We start from the raw sequence: 18,467 nt of genomic DNA on the forward strand, positions 1-18,467 counted from the left end.
CAATCCTGAGTCATGCCCTGTGCTTCTGAACTTCTATTATAAGGAATGACGACTTCTTAGGAATTATTAACGTTTATGTGTAGGTTTTCATGGCAGAAATACCAGCCAATCCATGCATTCCATTGGTGGAAAGACTCTTTAAAGAGGACCTGTCACTTCTTCTGACATGCCTGTTTTAGTAAGTACTTACAGTCCCCATGTAATAACATTTCTGAAGCATCTATTCTTCTGACTCTATGATGTGCCGTTCCTATGTTATTCCTACTAGAAGTTTAGAAATGAATGTACATCTGGGTGTTACCAGCTGGGAGTGTGTCCCTGCACAGTTTACATTGTCCAGTCAGTTCCAGACTGTGCAGGGCCCCCCCCCCCCCCCCCCAACTGGTAACACTCATCTGGGCCTTTATTGCAGACTGGTGGCAATTCATTTATAAACTTCTAGTAGGAATAATAAAGGAGAGTCATAAGAATAGATGCTCCAGAATTGTCATTACACAGGGGGGGAGCAGTTACTAACACAGACATGTCAGGATTTGTGACAGCCCCTCTTTAATCAGATGGTCTGATTAATAACTATAACCCTGTCCCATTCGCTGAGCTATCATAGTCTGGTCATCAGAGTTCCTCTTTCTTCTTCAAGATCAATTTCCTCACCAGCTCCGTAACATGAGGTTTCACCTCTTCCACGGACACGGTAGGACCCCACGCATTCACCACTTTTCCATCAGGTCCAACAAGAAACTTCCAGAAGTTCCAGTCGGGCTCTTTACCAAGGGATTCTGAGAAAACAGCAAAAAAATAAAATAAAAAAAATGGCAAAGCCATAAATAAAACTGAAGAATGAAGACAGCATGCAACATTTAGATCATTCAATCCCTTAACCTCCTTGATGACCTCCACCCTACATGAGAGGCCCGACGCTAATGTCTGCGATGTGCCATAATACCGATCACAGACATTTAACCTCCCAGATGTCATGGTCAAATGTGACCCCGGCATCTGAGCGGTGAAGATGTGAGAGCCGCACCCGCAACAGCCTCTCCCAGCTGAGTATGGGGAAGCTGTTACATTACCATGATAAGCTGGAGCCTGCTTGAGGCTCCAATACCTAACACTGGTATATTCCAATACAGGCCTGCAGGTGGCAGCACTGTATTGGAATATAGTGAATGCTGTGTTCTGTGATGGATAAATCTAACAACTGCTGGTTATAATCACCTAGGGTGACTTAAAAAAAAGTTTTAAAAAAAGTTTAAAAAAAAGTTCAGATCAACCCCCTTCTGCCATAATTAAATAAAAAACAAAAACAAAAAAACATCATGAGCATTGCCGCAACGCCAGCAGTACTAAAATATAAAATATTTATCCCATACGCTGAATGGTGTAACAGAATTTTTTTTAACATGGCCAATTGAGCCCTCACACAGCTCCATAGGCGTAAATATTAAAACGTTATAAAGGTTAGAATATGGTAATAAAAGAACATTTTTATTTTTTACAATGTTTTTATATATATTTTTTTCAGTATTAAAACACAAGAAAAGCTATATAAATGTGTTATCGTTGTAATCATATTGACTCGGAGAATGAAGGCAACAGGTCAGTTTTACCTGAACCCTGTGGCAGAATTGTGTATTTTTTTTTTCCAATTTCACCTAATTTGCAATTTTTTCCAGCTCCCCGCGACATCATGTGAAATATAAAATAGTGCCATTAGAAACTACAACTTGTCCCGGAAAAAAAAGCCCTCATACGACTATGTGAACGGAAAAATAAAAAAGCTCTAGGAAGGTAGGCCCAAAAGAAAAACTAAAACACGAAAACTAAAAAATTGCTGGGTGCTCCAGGGGTTAAAATAGTGCAAAGTAATGAGGGTTAACCTCTTCTTGTACGTTGCACATAACTGCATGTCAAGAGCATGAGTTTAGACACGCTGACGTACTGTTACGCTAAAGGGGTTGTCCAACCTTTACTAAGTGATGGTCTATCCAACTTCCGGGGACAGAGCTACACCCGAACAGCTGATCGGCAGGGGCGTCAAACCAGCTTGTGATGGCGTATCCTGTGAATAGGCCATCATTTAGAAAAGACTGGACAACCCCTTTAAGGTTATGTGGTTATCGTCCTGCCCATTCGATCCCAGCAGTTAAAGAGGACCTTTTATAGATTTTTTTTTCATTTAATTAAATACCTTTCCTTGTGGGGCTGATGCTGCCACCCTCCAAAAATAGTTATTACTTTACATTCCCCATATGTCTACTTCATGTTTGGATCATTTTGGGAAAGTTATTTTAGTTTTTGGGGACGTTACAAGGCTTAGAAGTTTTAGGGACCAGTTCAGGTCTGAAGTCACTTTGCGAGGCTTACATAATAGAAACCACCCAAAAATGACCCCATTCTAGAAACTACACCCCTCAAGGTATTAAAAACTGATTTTCCAAAGTCGTTAACCCTTTAGGTGTCCCACAAGAATTAATGGCAAATGGAGATAAAATTTCAGAATTTAGATTTTTTTGGCAAATTTTCTATTTTAATCCATTTTTTCCAGTAATAAAGCAAGGGTTAACAGCCAAACAAAATGCTATATTTATTGCCCCGATTCTGAAGTTTGCAGAAACACCCCATATGTGGCCGTAAACTACTGTACGGGCACACAGCAGGGCGTAGAGGGAAAGGTGCGCCGTGTGGTTTTTGGAAGGCAGATTTTGCTGGACTGTTTTTTTGACACCATGTCCCATTTGAAGCCCCCCTTATGCACCCCTAGAGTAGAAATTCCAAAAAAGTTACCCCATATAAGAAACTACACCCCTCAAGGTATTCAAAACTGATTTTACAAACTTTGTTAACCCTTTAGGTGTTGCACAAGAGTTATTGGCAAATGGAGAAGAAATGTGAGAATTAAAAATTTTTGGGCAAATTTTCAATTTTTATCCATTTTTTCCAGTAACAAAGCAAGGGTTAACAGCCAAACAAAATGCTATATTTATTTCCCCGATTCTGTAGTTTGCAGAAACACCCCATATGTGGCCGTAAACTACTGTACGGGCACACAGTAGGGCGGAGAGGGAAAAGTGCGCCGTATGGTTTTTGGAAGGCAGATTTTGCTGGACTGGTTTATTTACACCATGTCCCATTTGAAGCCCCCCTGATGCACCCCTAGAGTAGAAACTCCATAAAAGTGACCCCATTTTGGAAACTACGGGATAAGGTGGCAGTTTTGTTGGGACTATTTTTAGGGTACATATGATTTTTGGTTTATCTATATTACATTTTTGTGAGGCAAGGTTGCCAAAAATATAAATTCTGAAATTTCATCTCCATTTGCCATAAACTGTTGAGGAACACCTAAAGGGTTAATAAAGTTTGTAAAATCAGTTTTGAATACCTTGAGGGGCGTAGTTTCTTAGATGGGGTCGCTTTTCTGGAGTTTCTACTCTAGGGGTGCATCAGGGGGGCTTCAAATGGGACATGGTGTCAAAAACAAAAGGCCATCAAAATCTGCTTTCCAATAACCATACGGCGTTCCTTTCCTTCTGCGCCCTGCCGTTTGGTCATACAGCAGTTTACGACCACATATGGGGTGTTTCTGTAAACTGCAGTATGAGGGTAATAAATATTAAGTTTTGTTTGGCTGTTAACCCTTGCTTTGTTACTGGAAAATAACGGATTAAAATGGAAAATATGCCAAAAATTTGCTGTTTTGGCACAGTTTTTCTTAAAAATTTTTGGCCGTGTTCATCTGAGGGGTTAGGTCATGGGGTATTTTTTATAGAGCAGATTCTTACGGACGCGGCGATCCCTAAGATGTCTACTTTTTTTAATTTATTTATGTTTTACACTATATTATCTTTTTATAAACCTCCCAAAAAATATTTTAGTATCTCCATAGTCTAAGAGTCTTTTTTTTTTTTTTTTTTTTTTAGCCGATTATCTTATGTAGGGGCTAATTTTTTGGAGGATGAGAGGACAGTTTTATTGGCACTATTTTGGGGGGCATATGACTTTTTGATCGCTTGCTATTACAATTTTTGTGATGTAAGGTGACAAAAAAATAAAAAATTTTGCACCATTTCTTATTTTTCTATTTTTTACCGTGTTCATCTGAGGGGTTAGGTCATGTTTTTTTTTTATAGAGCAGATTATTATGGACGTGTCGATGCCTAATATGTCAACTTTTTTTATTTATTTTAGTTTTACAAAATAATATTTTTTTAAAAAAATTTTTAGTTTTAGTGTCTCAAGTCTGAGAACCATAGTTTTTTTATCCGATTGTCAGTGACTAAATTGGGATATAAATTTAGTACTCCGTGGAAGTGTGGTACTCCCTGAAGCAACCGTCAGTGCAGAGGCCCGGATGATCAGGGCACGTGTCACATTGAGTAGTGGTGTCCTTCCGTATCCCCCTCCTGTGACACACTCTGCACTTTTTTGGGGTCCGTCCATTCTTTCCAGTATGGGGGACCACACCTGGAAAGTGTTGGTCAGGGACGATCCGGGCGCCTCCAGTTCCCGAAGTACTCCGGCCTGCTCTTTCCCGGTCAGAAAAGATCAGGGCCTTAAGGACTGCCTCATAGAACTGAAGGAATGTCCCTGTATTGCCAGCGCTCCGGGACAGCACAAAAGAGTTGTACAAGGCAACCTGTACCAAGTAGACCGCAACTTTTTTGTACCATGCCTGGGTTTTGCACATGGCGTTATATGGCTTGAGGACTTGATCAGAGAGATCAACTCCTCCAATATACCGATTGTAGTCGACGATACAATCGGGCTTGCCGCGGTACCTCGCACAGGGGCAGGGGTGATGCCGTTACCGCCCCTCGTACACACGAAACTTGTAAGTGTACCCTTCAGTCACGCCATACCTCGCCCGCTTTGAGGGAACATACTGGCGGAAAATGAGTCTCCCCTTAAAAGCAATGAGAGACTCATCAACCGCGACCTCCCTTCCAGGTACATAGGCCTGTACAAATTTGGCCCCAAAGTGATCGATACAGATGGGGTGCTGGCTGACGATCCTGAGCTTTTTACAGATGGGGGTGCTGGCTGGAGATGCTCTCTCCTCGGCTCCCGGACTGAAAAGGAGGAGGAGAGGAGCGCTGATGCAATTTGAATTGCCCGCCCGCCCAGCCGACCAATGAGAGCAATCCTGAGAGGTGATGTCACCATCACCTCTCAGGATCGCAGGATGGTGATTGATGGTGTATTATCACACCACCGATCACCATCCTGTTCCGGGTGATCGGGTCCCCAGAGACCCGAATAACCCGGAAAAGAAGAAAACCGCAGGTCTGAATTGATCGCCTACACGGGGGGGGGGGGGTCACAGGACCCCCCGGCGCATTGTCCCCAGGTGCCTGCTCGATGATTTGAGCAGGCACCGAGTTCCGATCACCGCCCGCCGGTGATCGGAAATACATAGGACGTACAGGTACGCCCTGTGTCCTTAAGTACCGGGACATCAGGGCGTACCTGTACGCCCTATGTCCGGAAGAGGTTAAAATGAGGTTATACATGGGGTTATAAAACAGTCTATTTGCACAATGTCGCTTCTGAGTTCCATCAGCTGAAAATTCATATGAAACCATATCTTTGATCTTCTGACCTCATATACATTCATTTAAAGCAGACCTGGGCAAACTACGGCCCGCGGGCCGTATACGGCCCGGCGGACCTTTTAATCCGGCCCCCGGGCGGAGCCAGAGGCGTGTCAAGCAACGATACCCCTCCTCCGCGAATGAAGAGGACTTCCGACTCGGCGTGCTGCGTGTGGCATGGCGCGGTGGCAGGGAGGCAGCGTCAGCGGCAGTACTGTCTAGGTAAGACACAGCAGGGGGGGGGGGTGCCTCGTGCGAGCCGTACCCGGGACCCGGCCGGCCGCAATTATTCCCTTCTCTGTAACAGCGCAGCGCCCGCGGCTCTCATAGTATCGGCTGTGACTGTCTGACACTGACAGTCACAGAGCCGACAAGCATGAAGCTGCGGCCGCCTCCCCCTGTGCTGTGTGTAGTCAGTGTGACTAACACATGGCTGATCATCTCTGAGCATTACGTTTCTAAAGGCAAGGGGGGGGGGAGGGGTGTGTACTATTGTAAGGGGGGGGGTGTTCTGTACACAAGGGGACAATGGCTGGATTCACAGGGGACAATGGCTGGATTCACAGGGGACAATGGCTGGATTCACATTGGACAATGGCTGGATTCACAGGGGGACAATGGCTGGATTCACAGGGGACAATGGCTGGATTCACATGGGGACAATGGCTGGATTCACAGTGGGACAATGGCTGGATTCACAGGGGGACAATGGCTGGATTCACAGGGGGACAATGGCTGGATTCACAGGGGGACAATGGCTGGATTCACAGGGGACAATGGCTGGATTCACAGGGGGACAATGGCTGGATTCACAGGGGACAATGGCTGGATTCACAGGGGGACAATGGCTGGATTCACAGGGGGACAATGGCTGGATTCACAGGGGGACAATGGCTGGATTCACAGGGGGACAATGGCTGGATTCACAGGGGGACAATGGCTGGATTCACAGGGGGACAATGGCTGGATTCACAGGGGGACAATGGCTGGATTCACAGGGGGACAATGGCTGGATTCACAGGGGGACAATGGCTGGATTCACAGGGGGACAATGGCTGGATTCACAGGGGGACAATGGCTGGATTCACAGGGGACAATGGCTGGATTCACATGGGGACAATGGCTGGATTCACAGTGGGACAATTGCTGGATTCACAGGGGGACAATGGCTGGATTCACAGGGGGACAATGGCTGGATTCACAGGGGGACAATGGCTGGATTCACAGGGGGACAATGGCTGGATTCACAGGGGGACAATGGCTGGATTCACAGGGGGACAATGGCTGGATTCACAGGGGGACAATGGCTTTCACTAATATGAGTCACAAATAGTGAAAAATGTTCATTGTTTTGGGAAATTTTGTTTAATAAATTTAAATTTTTTTCTTGTAAGGCAACCTCACTTTTTCATTGTTTAACTATAACAAGTACTCGTACCAGTTGTCCAACAATGATATTTACTGCTTTTTATAAAGAAATACAATTGATTTTATGCAGTATTGAGTTTAGCCTTTTGGCCCGGCCCTCCAAAATATTTTCAGTTTCTCATGTGGCCCCATCGAAAAAATAATTGCCCACCCCTGATTTAAAGGGATTGTCCTGCCATATATTTTGATATTTGATCGGATCCGCTGATCGGATGTTTGAAGAAGAGGGGGTGATCCATGCGAGCGCTGCTTGCTCATCTTTACACTACGCATCATCTCCTTTCGAGACGGCATGCAGCGTAATGACCAGTGGCGTTCACGTGGAGCGACACCTCCTCTTCAAACACCTGATCTGCGGGAGGTGCCTGGTGTCGGCCCCCCCCACGATCTGATACTGATGACCTAAGCCATATTCCTATCAGTTTGATAAGAGTTTAGCTGTAATGAGTCAGGAGATCAAAGATTATCTGCCGGAACTCAGAAGCAAAGGTCTGCACATAGACTGAGTCTTAACCCCATGCATCACAAAAACTGCAGAATATTTTTCTTAAAGACTAATTGAAAGAAATTATTTTTAGCCCAAAATGAGTAAAATGCAATCAGAAAAAATTGTCCCGAAAGTGTCTACGGCCACTCTTAGCTTATTGTTTAACCCATCAGCAGCCATGACGCACATAATTTTCAAATCTCACCTGTTAAATATTTGTAGGCAGCATTGGCTCCCATACCAGTCACCGCTATCTTGCTGAACATGGGGAAGGTAACATTATAAGTCGTTTTGACAAAAGAATCAATCTCGCGTTCGCTGTTTGGCTCCTGATGCCCAAATTGGTTACAAGGGAAGCCCAAAACGTTGAAGTGGTAAGATCCCAGCTCCCGCTGCAGCTTCTGTAACGCCTTGTAGTGGTCATCCGTGTAGCCACATTGACTAGCCAAATTCACAACCAATGACACCTAGGGAGATGAATGAAGGGGGGCAGGGGTTAAGAGGTAGAATAGTGCAGTGAGTGTGTATTTTATTAACTCAGGAGATCTCTGCCAGCCTGGTATTAACGAAGATCTATAAATCTGTGTTGTGGTAATGAGAGCGATGAAATAAACCGCATGTTCCACTGGGACAAGTAAGAAGATGTTATCGGAGGGTGGCTGCGATCTTAGGCCCCTATCGATCATTAGGACGAAGGGGATGCTATGATTCAGAGCACGCTGTACCCTTTCAGCGTCACTGACATTTCCATGATCGCACTGAGGTCAATGGGAGCGCAATCAGACTAAAGCCAAAGGGCCACAGGCTCGCTGCAGCGTGGCAGTCTGCACCAAGGGAGCACCACCAATAACATATTCTAACATATTTCAGAGACATGTTAAAACATATTTCAAGATGCACATATACCCTTTATAGGAGAACTGTGACCATTTCTGAGTTGTCTGTTTTAGTAACCACTTGCAGGCCCCCTTTAAAGGGCATCTATCAGCAGTTCTGTACCTATGACACTTTCTGACCTGTTACATGTGCGCTTGGCAGCTGAAGACATCTGTGTTGGTCCCATGTTCATATGTGCCCGCATTGTTAGGACACTATCTGACACTATGCTGCCAGTGTTAGACTATACAGGGACACCCCCCAACTAGTAACAGCCATCTGGACCTTCATTGCAAACTGTTAGCAATTCCTGTCAGCAGTTTTGTCCCTATGACACTGTCTGACCTGTTACATGTGCGCTTGGCAGCTGAAGGCATCTGTGTTGGTCCCATGTTCATATGTGCCCGCATTGTTAGGACACTATCTGACACTATGCTGCCAGTGTTAGACTATACAGGGACACCCCCCAACTAGTAACAGCCATCTGGACCTTCATTGCAAACTGTTAGCAATTCCTGTCAGCAGTTTTGTCCCTATGACACTGGCTGACCTGTTACATGTGCGCTTGGCAGCTGAAGGCATCTGTGTTGGTCCCATGTTCATATGTGCCCGCATTGCTGAGAAAAATTATGTTTTCATATATGTAAATGAGCCTCTAGGAGCAACGGGGGCGTTACCCTTACACCTAGAGGCTCTGTTCTCTCTGCAACTGCCGTGCCCTCTGCACTTTGATTGACAGGGCCAGGAATGTTGACGCTTACACTGCCTGGTCATTTGCAGAGAGAGCAGAGCCTCTAGGTGTAATGGCAACGCTCCCTAGAAGCTCATTTGAAAATATTAAAGCATAATTTTTCTCAGCAGTGCGGACACATATGAACATGGGACCAACACAGATGCCTTCAGCTGCCAAGCGCGCATGTAACAGGTCAGCCAGTGTCATAGGTACAAATCTGCTGACAGGAATTGCTAACAGTTTGCAATGAAGGTCCAGATGGCTGTTACTAGTTGGGGTGTGTCCCTGCATAGTCTAACACTGGCAGCATAGTGTCAGATAGTGTCAGACTGTGCAGGGTCAGGGACACACCCCTAACTAGTAACACCCATCTGTTAACAATTCATTCATAACTTCTAGCAGGAATAATAAAGGAATGGCACAACATAGAGTCATAAGAGGTGACAGCTCCTTCTCAGGCAGCACAGTACGCTCGGTATTACTGGGGTCTAGCTGTTGATTTTCAGTGTAAATTCCTGAACAAATATCAGCCCATTCCTGTTGTCAAATGAGTTTTCCAGCTTTATGTTCAATCAATGAATAATGCAACTTCCCAGTATACTTAGGGGGAGATTTAGCAAACTGGTGTAAAGGCAAACAGGCCTAGTTGCCCATGGCAACCAATCAGATTCCACCTTTCATTTTCCAAAGGAGCTTTGAAAAATGAAAGGTGGAATCTGATTGGTTGCTAGGGGCAACTAAGTCAGTCAGTTTTCCTATACACTGGTTTTCATAAATCTCCCCATTACTGTTTTAAGCTGCCATTTTTAAGATCTCTGCTTGCACCACATATCTCTCCATATAAACAGGTCACATGTAAGATGTCCTCTTCTCCCATCTCAAAATGTGGCCGCAATGTAGAGAAATGAGCTTTTTCATAGTATGAAAAATTAGCCCCTTGGTGCAATGAGAGCAGTGCTATTGCACCCAGCGGCTCTGCTCGGTCTCTGCTGGGCCACGCCCCTCTCACCTGCACGTTCGCTTCACTGATTGGCGCAGGCACAGTACACTACAGAAGCTCGATTGTACTGCGCTCAGCACAGGCGCAGTACTGACTCCATCGGCCAGTAAGCTTCTGTAGTGTTCTGCGCCTGCGCCAATCAGTGAAGAGAATGCGTAGGTGCGAGACTTCCTGAGGCGTGTGGTTATGGGGGCGTGTCTTAACACTGGGTATTAAGTCGCTGTCATACTGTGGCTTCCAGTAATATTAATGCCCCCATTAGTGCCCCCCAGTAAAAATAATGCCCCCATTAGTGCTCCCCAGTAATAGTAATGCCCCCATTAGTTCCCCCCAGTAATAGTAATGCACCCATTAGTGTGCCCCAGAATTAATAATGTCCCCCATTGGTGCCCCACAGTAAGAGTAATGCCCCCATTAGCTCCTCCCAATAATAGTAACGCCCCCAGTAATAGTAATGCCCCCAATAGTACTCCGTAGTGCTTCCGTGGGTTTACGTTCTGTGCTTCCGTTCCGAATCTCCGGATTTGCGGACCCATTAAAGTGAATGGGTCCGCATCTGTGATGCGGAATGCACATGGAAAGGTGTCCGTTTATTGCAGATCCGTATATGCGGTCCCCAATACGGTAAAGGAACCCATACATTTGTGTGAACAAGCGCTAATGGTAATGCCCCCATTAGTGCCCCCTTCTCTGCTTCTGCAAAAAAAAACAAAAAAAAACTCCCCTCCTCCATTTGATGGCGCCACAGTGAACACTCGCTGCTGACTAGACGCTCAGGACAGGACCTGCGCTCCAGCATGATGACGTCTCGCAGGTCCTGCTGCTTCCAGGTAATGCTGTGAAACCAGCCGGGTGGCAACCCTAGATGCGGACAAAAAATAAGGCCTCTTGCACACGAACGTGTGCACCCTGTGGCTTGTTCTGCGGCCCGCAATGCACGAACACCCACTGTGGGGCAGCCACAGCGGATCGCGGACTCATTCACTTTAAAGGGTCCGCGATCTGGCCGTTCCGCAAAAAGATAGGACATGTTCTATCTTTTTGCGGAATGGAAGTACGGGACGAAACCCCATGGAAGCACTATCTGACACTATGCTGCCAGTGTTAGACTATGCAGGGACACCCCCCAACTAGTAACAGCCATCTGGACCTTCATTGCAAACTGTTAGCAATTCCTGTCAGCAGTTCTGTTCCTATGACACTGTCTGACCTGTTACATGTGCACTTGGCAGTTGAAGGCATCTGTGTTGGTCCCATGTTCATATGTGCCCGCATTACTGAGAAAAATTATGTTTTAATATTTTCAAATGAGCTTCTAGGAACAACGGGAGCGTTGCCATTACACCTAGAGGCTCTGCTCTCTCTGCAAATGACCAGGCAGTGTAAGCGTCATCATTTCTGGCCCTGTCAATCAAAGTGCAGAGGGCGCGGCAGTTGCAGAGAGAGCAGAGCCTCTAGGTGTAACGGTAACGCCCCCGTTGCTCCTAGAGGCTCATTTACATATATTAAAACATAATTTTTCCCAACAATGCGGGCACATATGAACATGGGACCAACACAGGTGTCTTCAGCTGCCAAGCGCACATGTAACAGGTCAGCCAGTGTCATAGGTACAGAACTGCTGACAGATGCCCTTTAAAGGGGGCCTTCAAGTGGTTACTAAAACAGACAACTCAGAAATGGTCACAGTTCTTCCGTAGGGTTCCGTGCTTTCATTCCGCATCTCCGGATTTGCAGACCCACTGAAGTAAATGGGTCCGCATCCGTGATGCAGAATGCCCACGGAACGGTGCCCGTGTATTGCGGGTCCGCAATACGGCCACGGAGCGCACACGTTCGTGTGCAATGAGCCTAAATTTGTGTGCATGAGCCCTAAAACTGATAAGACACGTACTTAGAGCGCCCCCTCTCAAGCTAACCAGAATATCCTATCCTTGGATGTGTGATGCATCCGATCCACATTTTTTTTCGTATCGAATGCGGACCGAACATACGGTTGCTTTGGACGAGGCCTTAGTCCCATTCACTTCAGTGCAGAGCCACGGGGCACAGAACCCCCTCGTTTTCAGGATGGGTGGGGGTCTCAACAGAAAGTACTATAGAAATATTTCTGTGGAGCTAATTATATATAAAATCTGCACAACGCAGACTTTGCAGTAACCCTTCTACTCCAGCACATGCCACGTCCGCACACCCCTTGTAGGGAGCACAGAAGGGGAGGGAGGACGCTTCATACCAGTTGTAATTTAACCCCTGTGTGTCCAAACAAGAGCAGACAAGCTTCCTCCGTCTCGCCCACCAGGAGAAGATTATACCTTAGCTTTTCAGGGTTAGTTGACTAATGAGCCCGGCGTGCCTATAGGGCAGAATACACACACAGCTGGTTAGTAGAATGTAAAAGACACAGAGGCGTTACATTTACATGCGGTACTTACAGCTAAGGTCCAACATACAGGCACAGAGGGGTCTCAAAATAGACCGAATGCTTCTCATTGTGCCTCAGGAGTTGCCTCGGCGATGGGACGTATGTATAATAAACGTCTCATGATGGGTGAGGACAATATAACACACAAAACAATAGAAATGAAATGACCGTAACTGATTTGCGGTCCACAAATCACAGTCTGTGTGCCGCCTGCATATATATATTTTTTTGGTGGGTTCATGGACCTCAATGGGTCCATGGGCCGCATTCTGCAAACATATTCTATCTTTGTGCGGAACGGACATACGGATGCGGAAAGCGCACTGATCATCCGTGTGCTTTCCGCATCCATTTGTCCGTTCCACAAAAAAATAGAACGTGTCCTATACTTGGCAGCAAAATGCAGGCCACGGACGTACTAAAGTAAATGGGTCCGGAAAGAATGCGGGCAGGATCCATATTTTGCGGATCTGCAATTTGCGAACCGGCAAAATACAGATGGTCGTGTGCATGATGCCTATGTCAAAGTATTGTACTCATGTGCTGGAAAGTTCTAAGTGATGTTCTGTACCAGTGATCCACAATGATTTCCAGTTGTGACAAAACTACAACTCCCAGCATGCCCTGGGGGGTACTGTTAGGGCTCATGCACACAACCGTATTTTGCATCAGTGTCTGATCCGCTTTTTTATTTTATTTATTTTTTTGCGGATTGGACGAGGTCCCATTCATTTCTATGGCTCTGCAAAAAAACAAACAAGGACATGTTCTGGATGCAGGAAAGTTCTAAGCAGAACATAACTGTTCTATACATACAGCTCTATTACAAAGTTCTAGGTGTAGGAAAGTTCTAAGCACTAGATAGCTGTTCTATACATACAGATCTATTACAAGGTTCTAGATGTAGGGCAGTTCTAAGCAGCCAATAGCTGTTGTACACAAACAGATCTACAAGGTTCTGGATGTAGTAAAGTTCTAAGCAGCCCATACTGTAGCTGTTCTATACATACAGATCTATTAGAAGGTTTTGGATGTAGTAAAGTTCTAAGCAGTAGATAGCTGTTCTATACAAACAGATCTACTACAAGGATCTGGATGTAGGAAAGTTCTAAGCAGCCCATACTGTAGCTGTTCTATACATACAGATCTATTACAAGGTTCTGGATGTAGGAAAGTTCTAAGCAGCCCATACTGTAGCTGTTCTATACATACAGATCTATTACAAGGTTCTGGATGTAGGAAAGTTCTAAGAAGCCCATACTGTAGCTGTTCTATAAATACAAATCTATTACAAGGTTCTAGATGTAGTAAAGTTCTAAGCAGTAGGTAGCTCTTCTCTACCTACAGATCTATTACAAGTTTCTAGATGCAGGGAAGTTCTATATAGTGCTATCTATAGGTCTCTGCTTGGTGAAGAAACTTTCTAGATGTTGTAGTTCCGGGATCAGCAACCTTCGGCACTCCAGCTGCTGTGAAACTACAATTCCCAGCATGCTCCAGTCATTTCTATGGGAGTTCAGAGAAGAGCAGAGTAAGTATGAACGCTGGGAGTTGTAGTTTCATGTCAGCTGGAGTGTCGGAGGTTGCCTACCCCTGTTGTAGATCAAGGATCAGCAACCTCTGGCACTGCAGCTGTTGTAAAACTATGACTCCCAGCATGCTCACTTGCTTGGCTTTTGTCAGAACTCTTATAGAAGTGAATGGTGCATGTTGGGAGTTGTAGTTTCACCCCGGCTGGTGTGCTGGAGGTTGCTGACCCCTGTTCTAGGTTTTAGTGACATGAAGTTCCATGCAGAAGACATTGCACAGGGGTTCTAGCTTGTTACAGGACGGTTCTATGTACATAGACCTTCAGTAAGGGAAAGTTCTAGGCTGCAGAAGTTCCAGACACTCACCGACCCCCTGTACTTCTCCAGAGACACCAGTTTGCCCCTGATATTCACCACCTTGAAGGTGTAGAAGTCCCGGTTCTTCTGCAGGGATGGTGCCAGGAAGAGGAGTAGGAGCAGCAGCACGTAGGAGTACATGGTACTCAGATAGATCCTCCGTGCGGTCCCTGCTGCCAGCTCCACGACTGCTGCTTCACAGGAACTGGGGAGGGACTGGGGGTTAACGCTTTGTGCACTTGACAGCTATTAGTAAGCCACACAGACCCCTCATCTATCCATCCCTCTGCTCCAGATATCCTGTTTCATGGGAGGAGGATTGTACAATTGGTGTGATGGCGCCTCCTGTCCTGCAGTACCGCTGATGCCTGCTTTACCAGAAGATCTAAGGAGCATATCTCCAGCACCATATGGCTATTTCAGTGTTTTGCGGTCCGTTTTTCACGGATCCGTTGTTCCGTTTTTTTGTTTTCGTTTTTCCGTTCGGCATATACACTATACAGTAATTACATAGAACAAATTGGGCTGGGCATAACATTTTAAATAGATGGTTCCGCAAAAAACGGAACAGATACGGAAGACATACGGATGCATTTGCGTATGCATTCCGTTTTTTTTGCGGACCCATTGACTTTAATAGAGCCACGGAATGTGATTTGCAGCCAAATATAGGACATGTTCTATCTTTGCACGGAACGGAGATATGGAATACATACGCAGTACATTCTGTTTTTTTTGCGGACCCATTGAAATGAATGGTACCGTATACGGACCGCAAAACGGAAAAAAAAACGGTAGTGTGAAAGAGGCCTAAGGGCTCATGCACACGAAGGTGTGTTCTTTCCGTGTCCGTTCCGTTTTTTTGCGGACTGTATACGGAACCATTCATTTCAATAGGTCCGCAAAAAAACTGAAGTTAGGGCTTGTTCACACGACCGTATGGCTTTTTCAGTGTTTTGCGGTCTGTTTTTCACAGATCTGTTGTTGCGTTTTTTGTTTCCGTTGTGTTTCCGTTTCTGTTCCGTTTTTCCGTATAGCATATACAGTATACAGTAATTACATAGAAAAAATTGGGCTGGGCATAAAATTTTCAATAGATGGTTCCGCAAAAACGGAACAGATACGGAAGACATACGGATGCATTTCCGTATGCATTCCGTTTTTTTTGCGGACCCATTGACTTTAATGGAGCCACGGAATGTGATTTGCAGCCAAATATAGGACATGTTCTATCTTTGCACGGAACGGAGATATGGAATACATACGCAGTACATTCTGTTTTTTTTGCGGACCCATTGAAATGAATGGTATCGTATACGGACCGCAAAACGGAAAAAAAAAACGGTAGTGTGAAAGAGGCCTAAGGGCTCATGCACACGAAGGTGTGTTCTTTCCGTGTCCGTTCCGTTTTTTTGCGGACTGTATACGGAACCATTCATTTCAATAGGTCCGCAAAAAAACTGAAGTTAGGGCTTGTTCACACGACCGTATGGCTTTTTCAGTGTTTTGCGGTCTGTTTTTCACAGATCTGTTGTTGCGTTTTTTGTTTCCGTTGTGTTTCCGTTTCTGTTCCGTTTTTCCGTATAGCATATACAGTATACAGTAATTACATAGAAAAAATTGGGCTGGGCATAAAATTTTCAATAGATGGTTCCGCAAAAACGGAACGGATACGGAAGACATACGGATGAATTTCCGTATGTGTTCCTTTTTTTTGCGGACCCATTGACTTGAATGGAGCCACGGAACGTGATTTGTGGACAATAATAGGACAAGACTCAAAATGTAGCGGAACGGAAATGCGGACATACGGAAACGGAATGCTCACGGAGTACATTCCTTTTTTTTGGCGGACCAATAGAAATAAATGGTTCCATATACGGAACTTAAAAAACGGCCCATATACGGAACGCAAAAAAACTTTCGTGTGAACAAGCCCTTACTCTGTGAGCATTCTGTTTCCGTATGTCCGTTCCGAAAAAAAAATAGAACATTTCCTATTATTGTCCGCATTACGGACAAAGGATAGGACTGTTCTATCAGGGGCCAGCTGTTCCGTTCCGCAAAATACGGAATGCACACGAACGTCACGGAATGGTCGTGTGCATGAGGCCTAAGGCCATGTTCACACTACAAATGTTGATTTTGTGCGTATTCTGAGGCAGAAACCGACAGTTTCTTGCCTCTGTTTCTCATTTTCAATGCTGCGGACCCGATCGCGGTATTGCCCCATTAAATGGATTTTTTTTATTTTGTAATATGTATTTTTTTACAAATGTGTTTCAAATCCTATAGATAAGGGTGCATTCACACGACCGTATGTAGTCCGTAAAACGCAGATCCGCAAGACATCCGTGTTTCATCAGTTTCTTTGCAGATAAATTTTAATAATGCCTATTCTTGTCCGCAAATCTGACATAAATATCTTGCTTTTCTGGCTTCTTTTAAAAAAGCACAGCACGCTGTAGACCTTAAGATTTTTTTTCGGCCGTTTCGCCAATACCTTCTTCTATAGGCCTCTTGCACACCGACCGTATATATTTTGCGGTCCGCAAAAAATACTGATGACGTCCGTGTGCATTCCGTATTTTGTGGAACGTAACAGCTGGCCCCTGATAGAACAGTCCTATCCTTTGTCCGTAAAGTGGACAATAATAGGACATGTTCTATTTTTTGGAGGAACGGACATACGGAAACGGAATGCACGCGGAGTAACTTCCGTTTATTTTGGTGGACCCATTAAAATGAATAGTTCCGTATACGGTCCGCAAAAAAAAAACGGAACGGACATGGAATGCAAAATACGTTCGTGTGCATGAGGCCATACAAAAAATGCTATGAAGAAAACTCTACTGGTAAAAAAAAAAAAAAAAGCCAGAAAAAAAAAAGGCGGCTAAACAAAATAAAAAGCAATCAATTATTCTGCCGTTTTTACGGATGCAAAATTTTCTGAAGTGAAAAAAAAACCTTAACAAAAAACACCACTAAAAACAATGCCAAAAGAAGCGCACGGTGTGGGAAAATTCTGACAGTTTGCATTGCTTTGTTTTGTGTGTAGGGACCTCATGTGACACAACTAAAGGGCTCATGCCCACATGCGTAAGGGCCCTGTGCGGTCTGCAATACACGGGCATTGGCCTTGTGCACTCCGTTTGCGAATGCGGGGCCATTCCATGACTTGAGTGGGTCTGCGATCCGCAAGATATGGCCAAAGATAGAACATGTTCTTCTTGTGGTGCGGAGGCACGGATCCAAAGGCCTTCTATGGTCTTCCGATCCGTGCCTACGTTCCGCAAAAGACAGGTGAGGTCTTATCTTCGGTCGTATGTTGCAGATAGCGGACCCATCCAAGTCAACGGGTCGGCATCCGCATTAGGCCTCTTTCACACTACAGTATGTCCATTTCAGTGTTTTGCGTTCCGTTTTTAACGGATCCGTTGTTCCGTTTTTTTGGTTCCGTTGTGTTTCCGTTTCCGTTGTTCCGTTCCGTTTTTCCGTATGGCATATACAGTATACAGTAATTACATTGAAAAAATTGGGCTGGCCATAACATTTTCAATAGATGGTTCAGAAAAAACGGAACGGAAACGGAAGACATACGGATGCATTTCCGTATGTGTTCCGGTTTTTTTGCGGACCCATTGACTTGAATGGAGCCACGGACCGTGATTTGCGGGCAATAATAGGACATGTTCTATCTTTCAACGGAACGGAAAAACGGAAACGGAATGCATACGGAACACATTCCGTTTTTTTTTTGCGGAACCATTGAAATGAATGGTTCCGTATACGGACCGTATACGGAACGCAAAAAACGGACCGCAAAACGGAAAAAAAAAAACGGTAGTGTGAAAGAGGCCTTACAGAGTTCACACGGCAGATGCCTGTGTATTGCGAATAGCCGTTTACGATCCACAATACGGGCACGGAGCCCTTACGCTTGTGGGCGTGGGCCCAAAGAGAACGCAGAGAGGGCAAGACTAGTAGCCTCCAATATATACACAATACAAAAAAAAAGGACTAATACAAAACATTGCA

The 18,467-nt window shown here is 45.1% G+C and overlaps 1 protein-coding gene across 1 annotated transcript; it reads right to left on the reverse strand.

Moving 5' to 3' along the window:
- Window positions 1–478: 478 nt before the first annotated feature.
- On the reverse strand, window positions 479–14,718 carry GPX7 (glutathione peroxidase 7). Its single transcript, XM_040406925.1, has 3 exons — window positions 14,439–14,718; window positions 7,715–7,976; window positions 479–779 (listed from the first exon to the last, which is right to left on the reverse strand). Exons 1-3 carry the CDS (start codon window positions 14,568–14,570, stop codon window positions 616–618), a joined length of 558 nt encoding a protein of 185 aa, XP_040262859.1. The 5' UTR covers window positions 14,571–14,718; the 3' UTR covers window positions 479–615.
- Between the last annotated feature and the right edge of the window lie 3,749 nt (window positions 14,719–18,467).

Source organism: Bufo bufo, chromosome 9, assembly GCF_905171765.1.
Source record: "Bufo bufo chromosome 9, aBufBuf1.1, whole genome shotgun sequence".
NCBI lineage: Eukaryota > Metazoa > Chordata > Amphibia > Anura > Bufonidae > Bufo > Bufo bufo.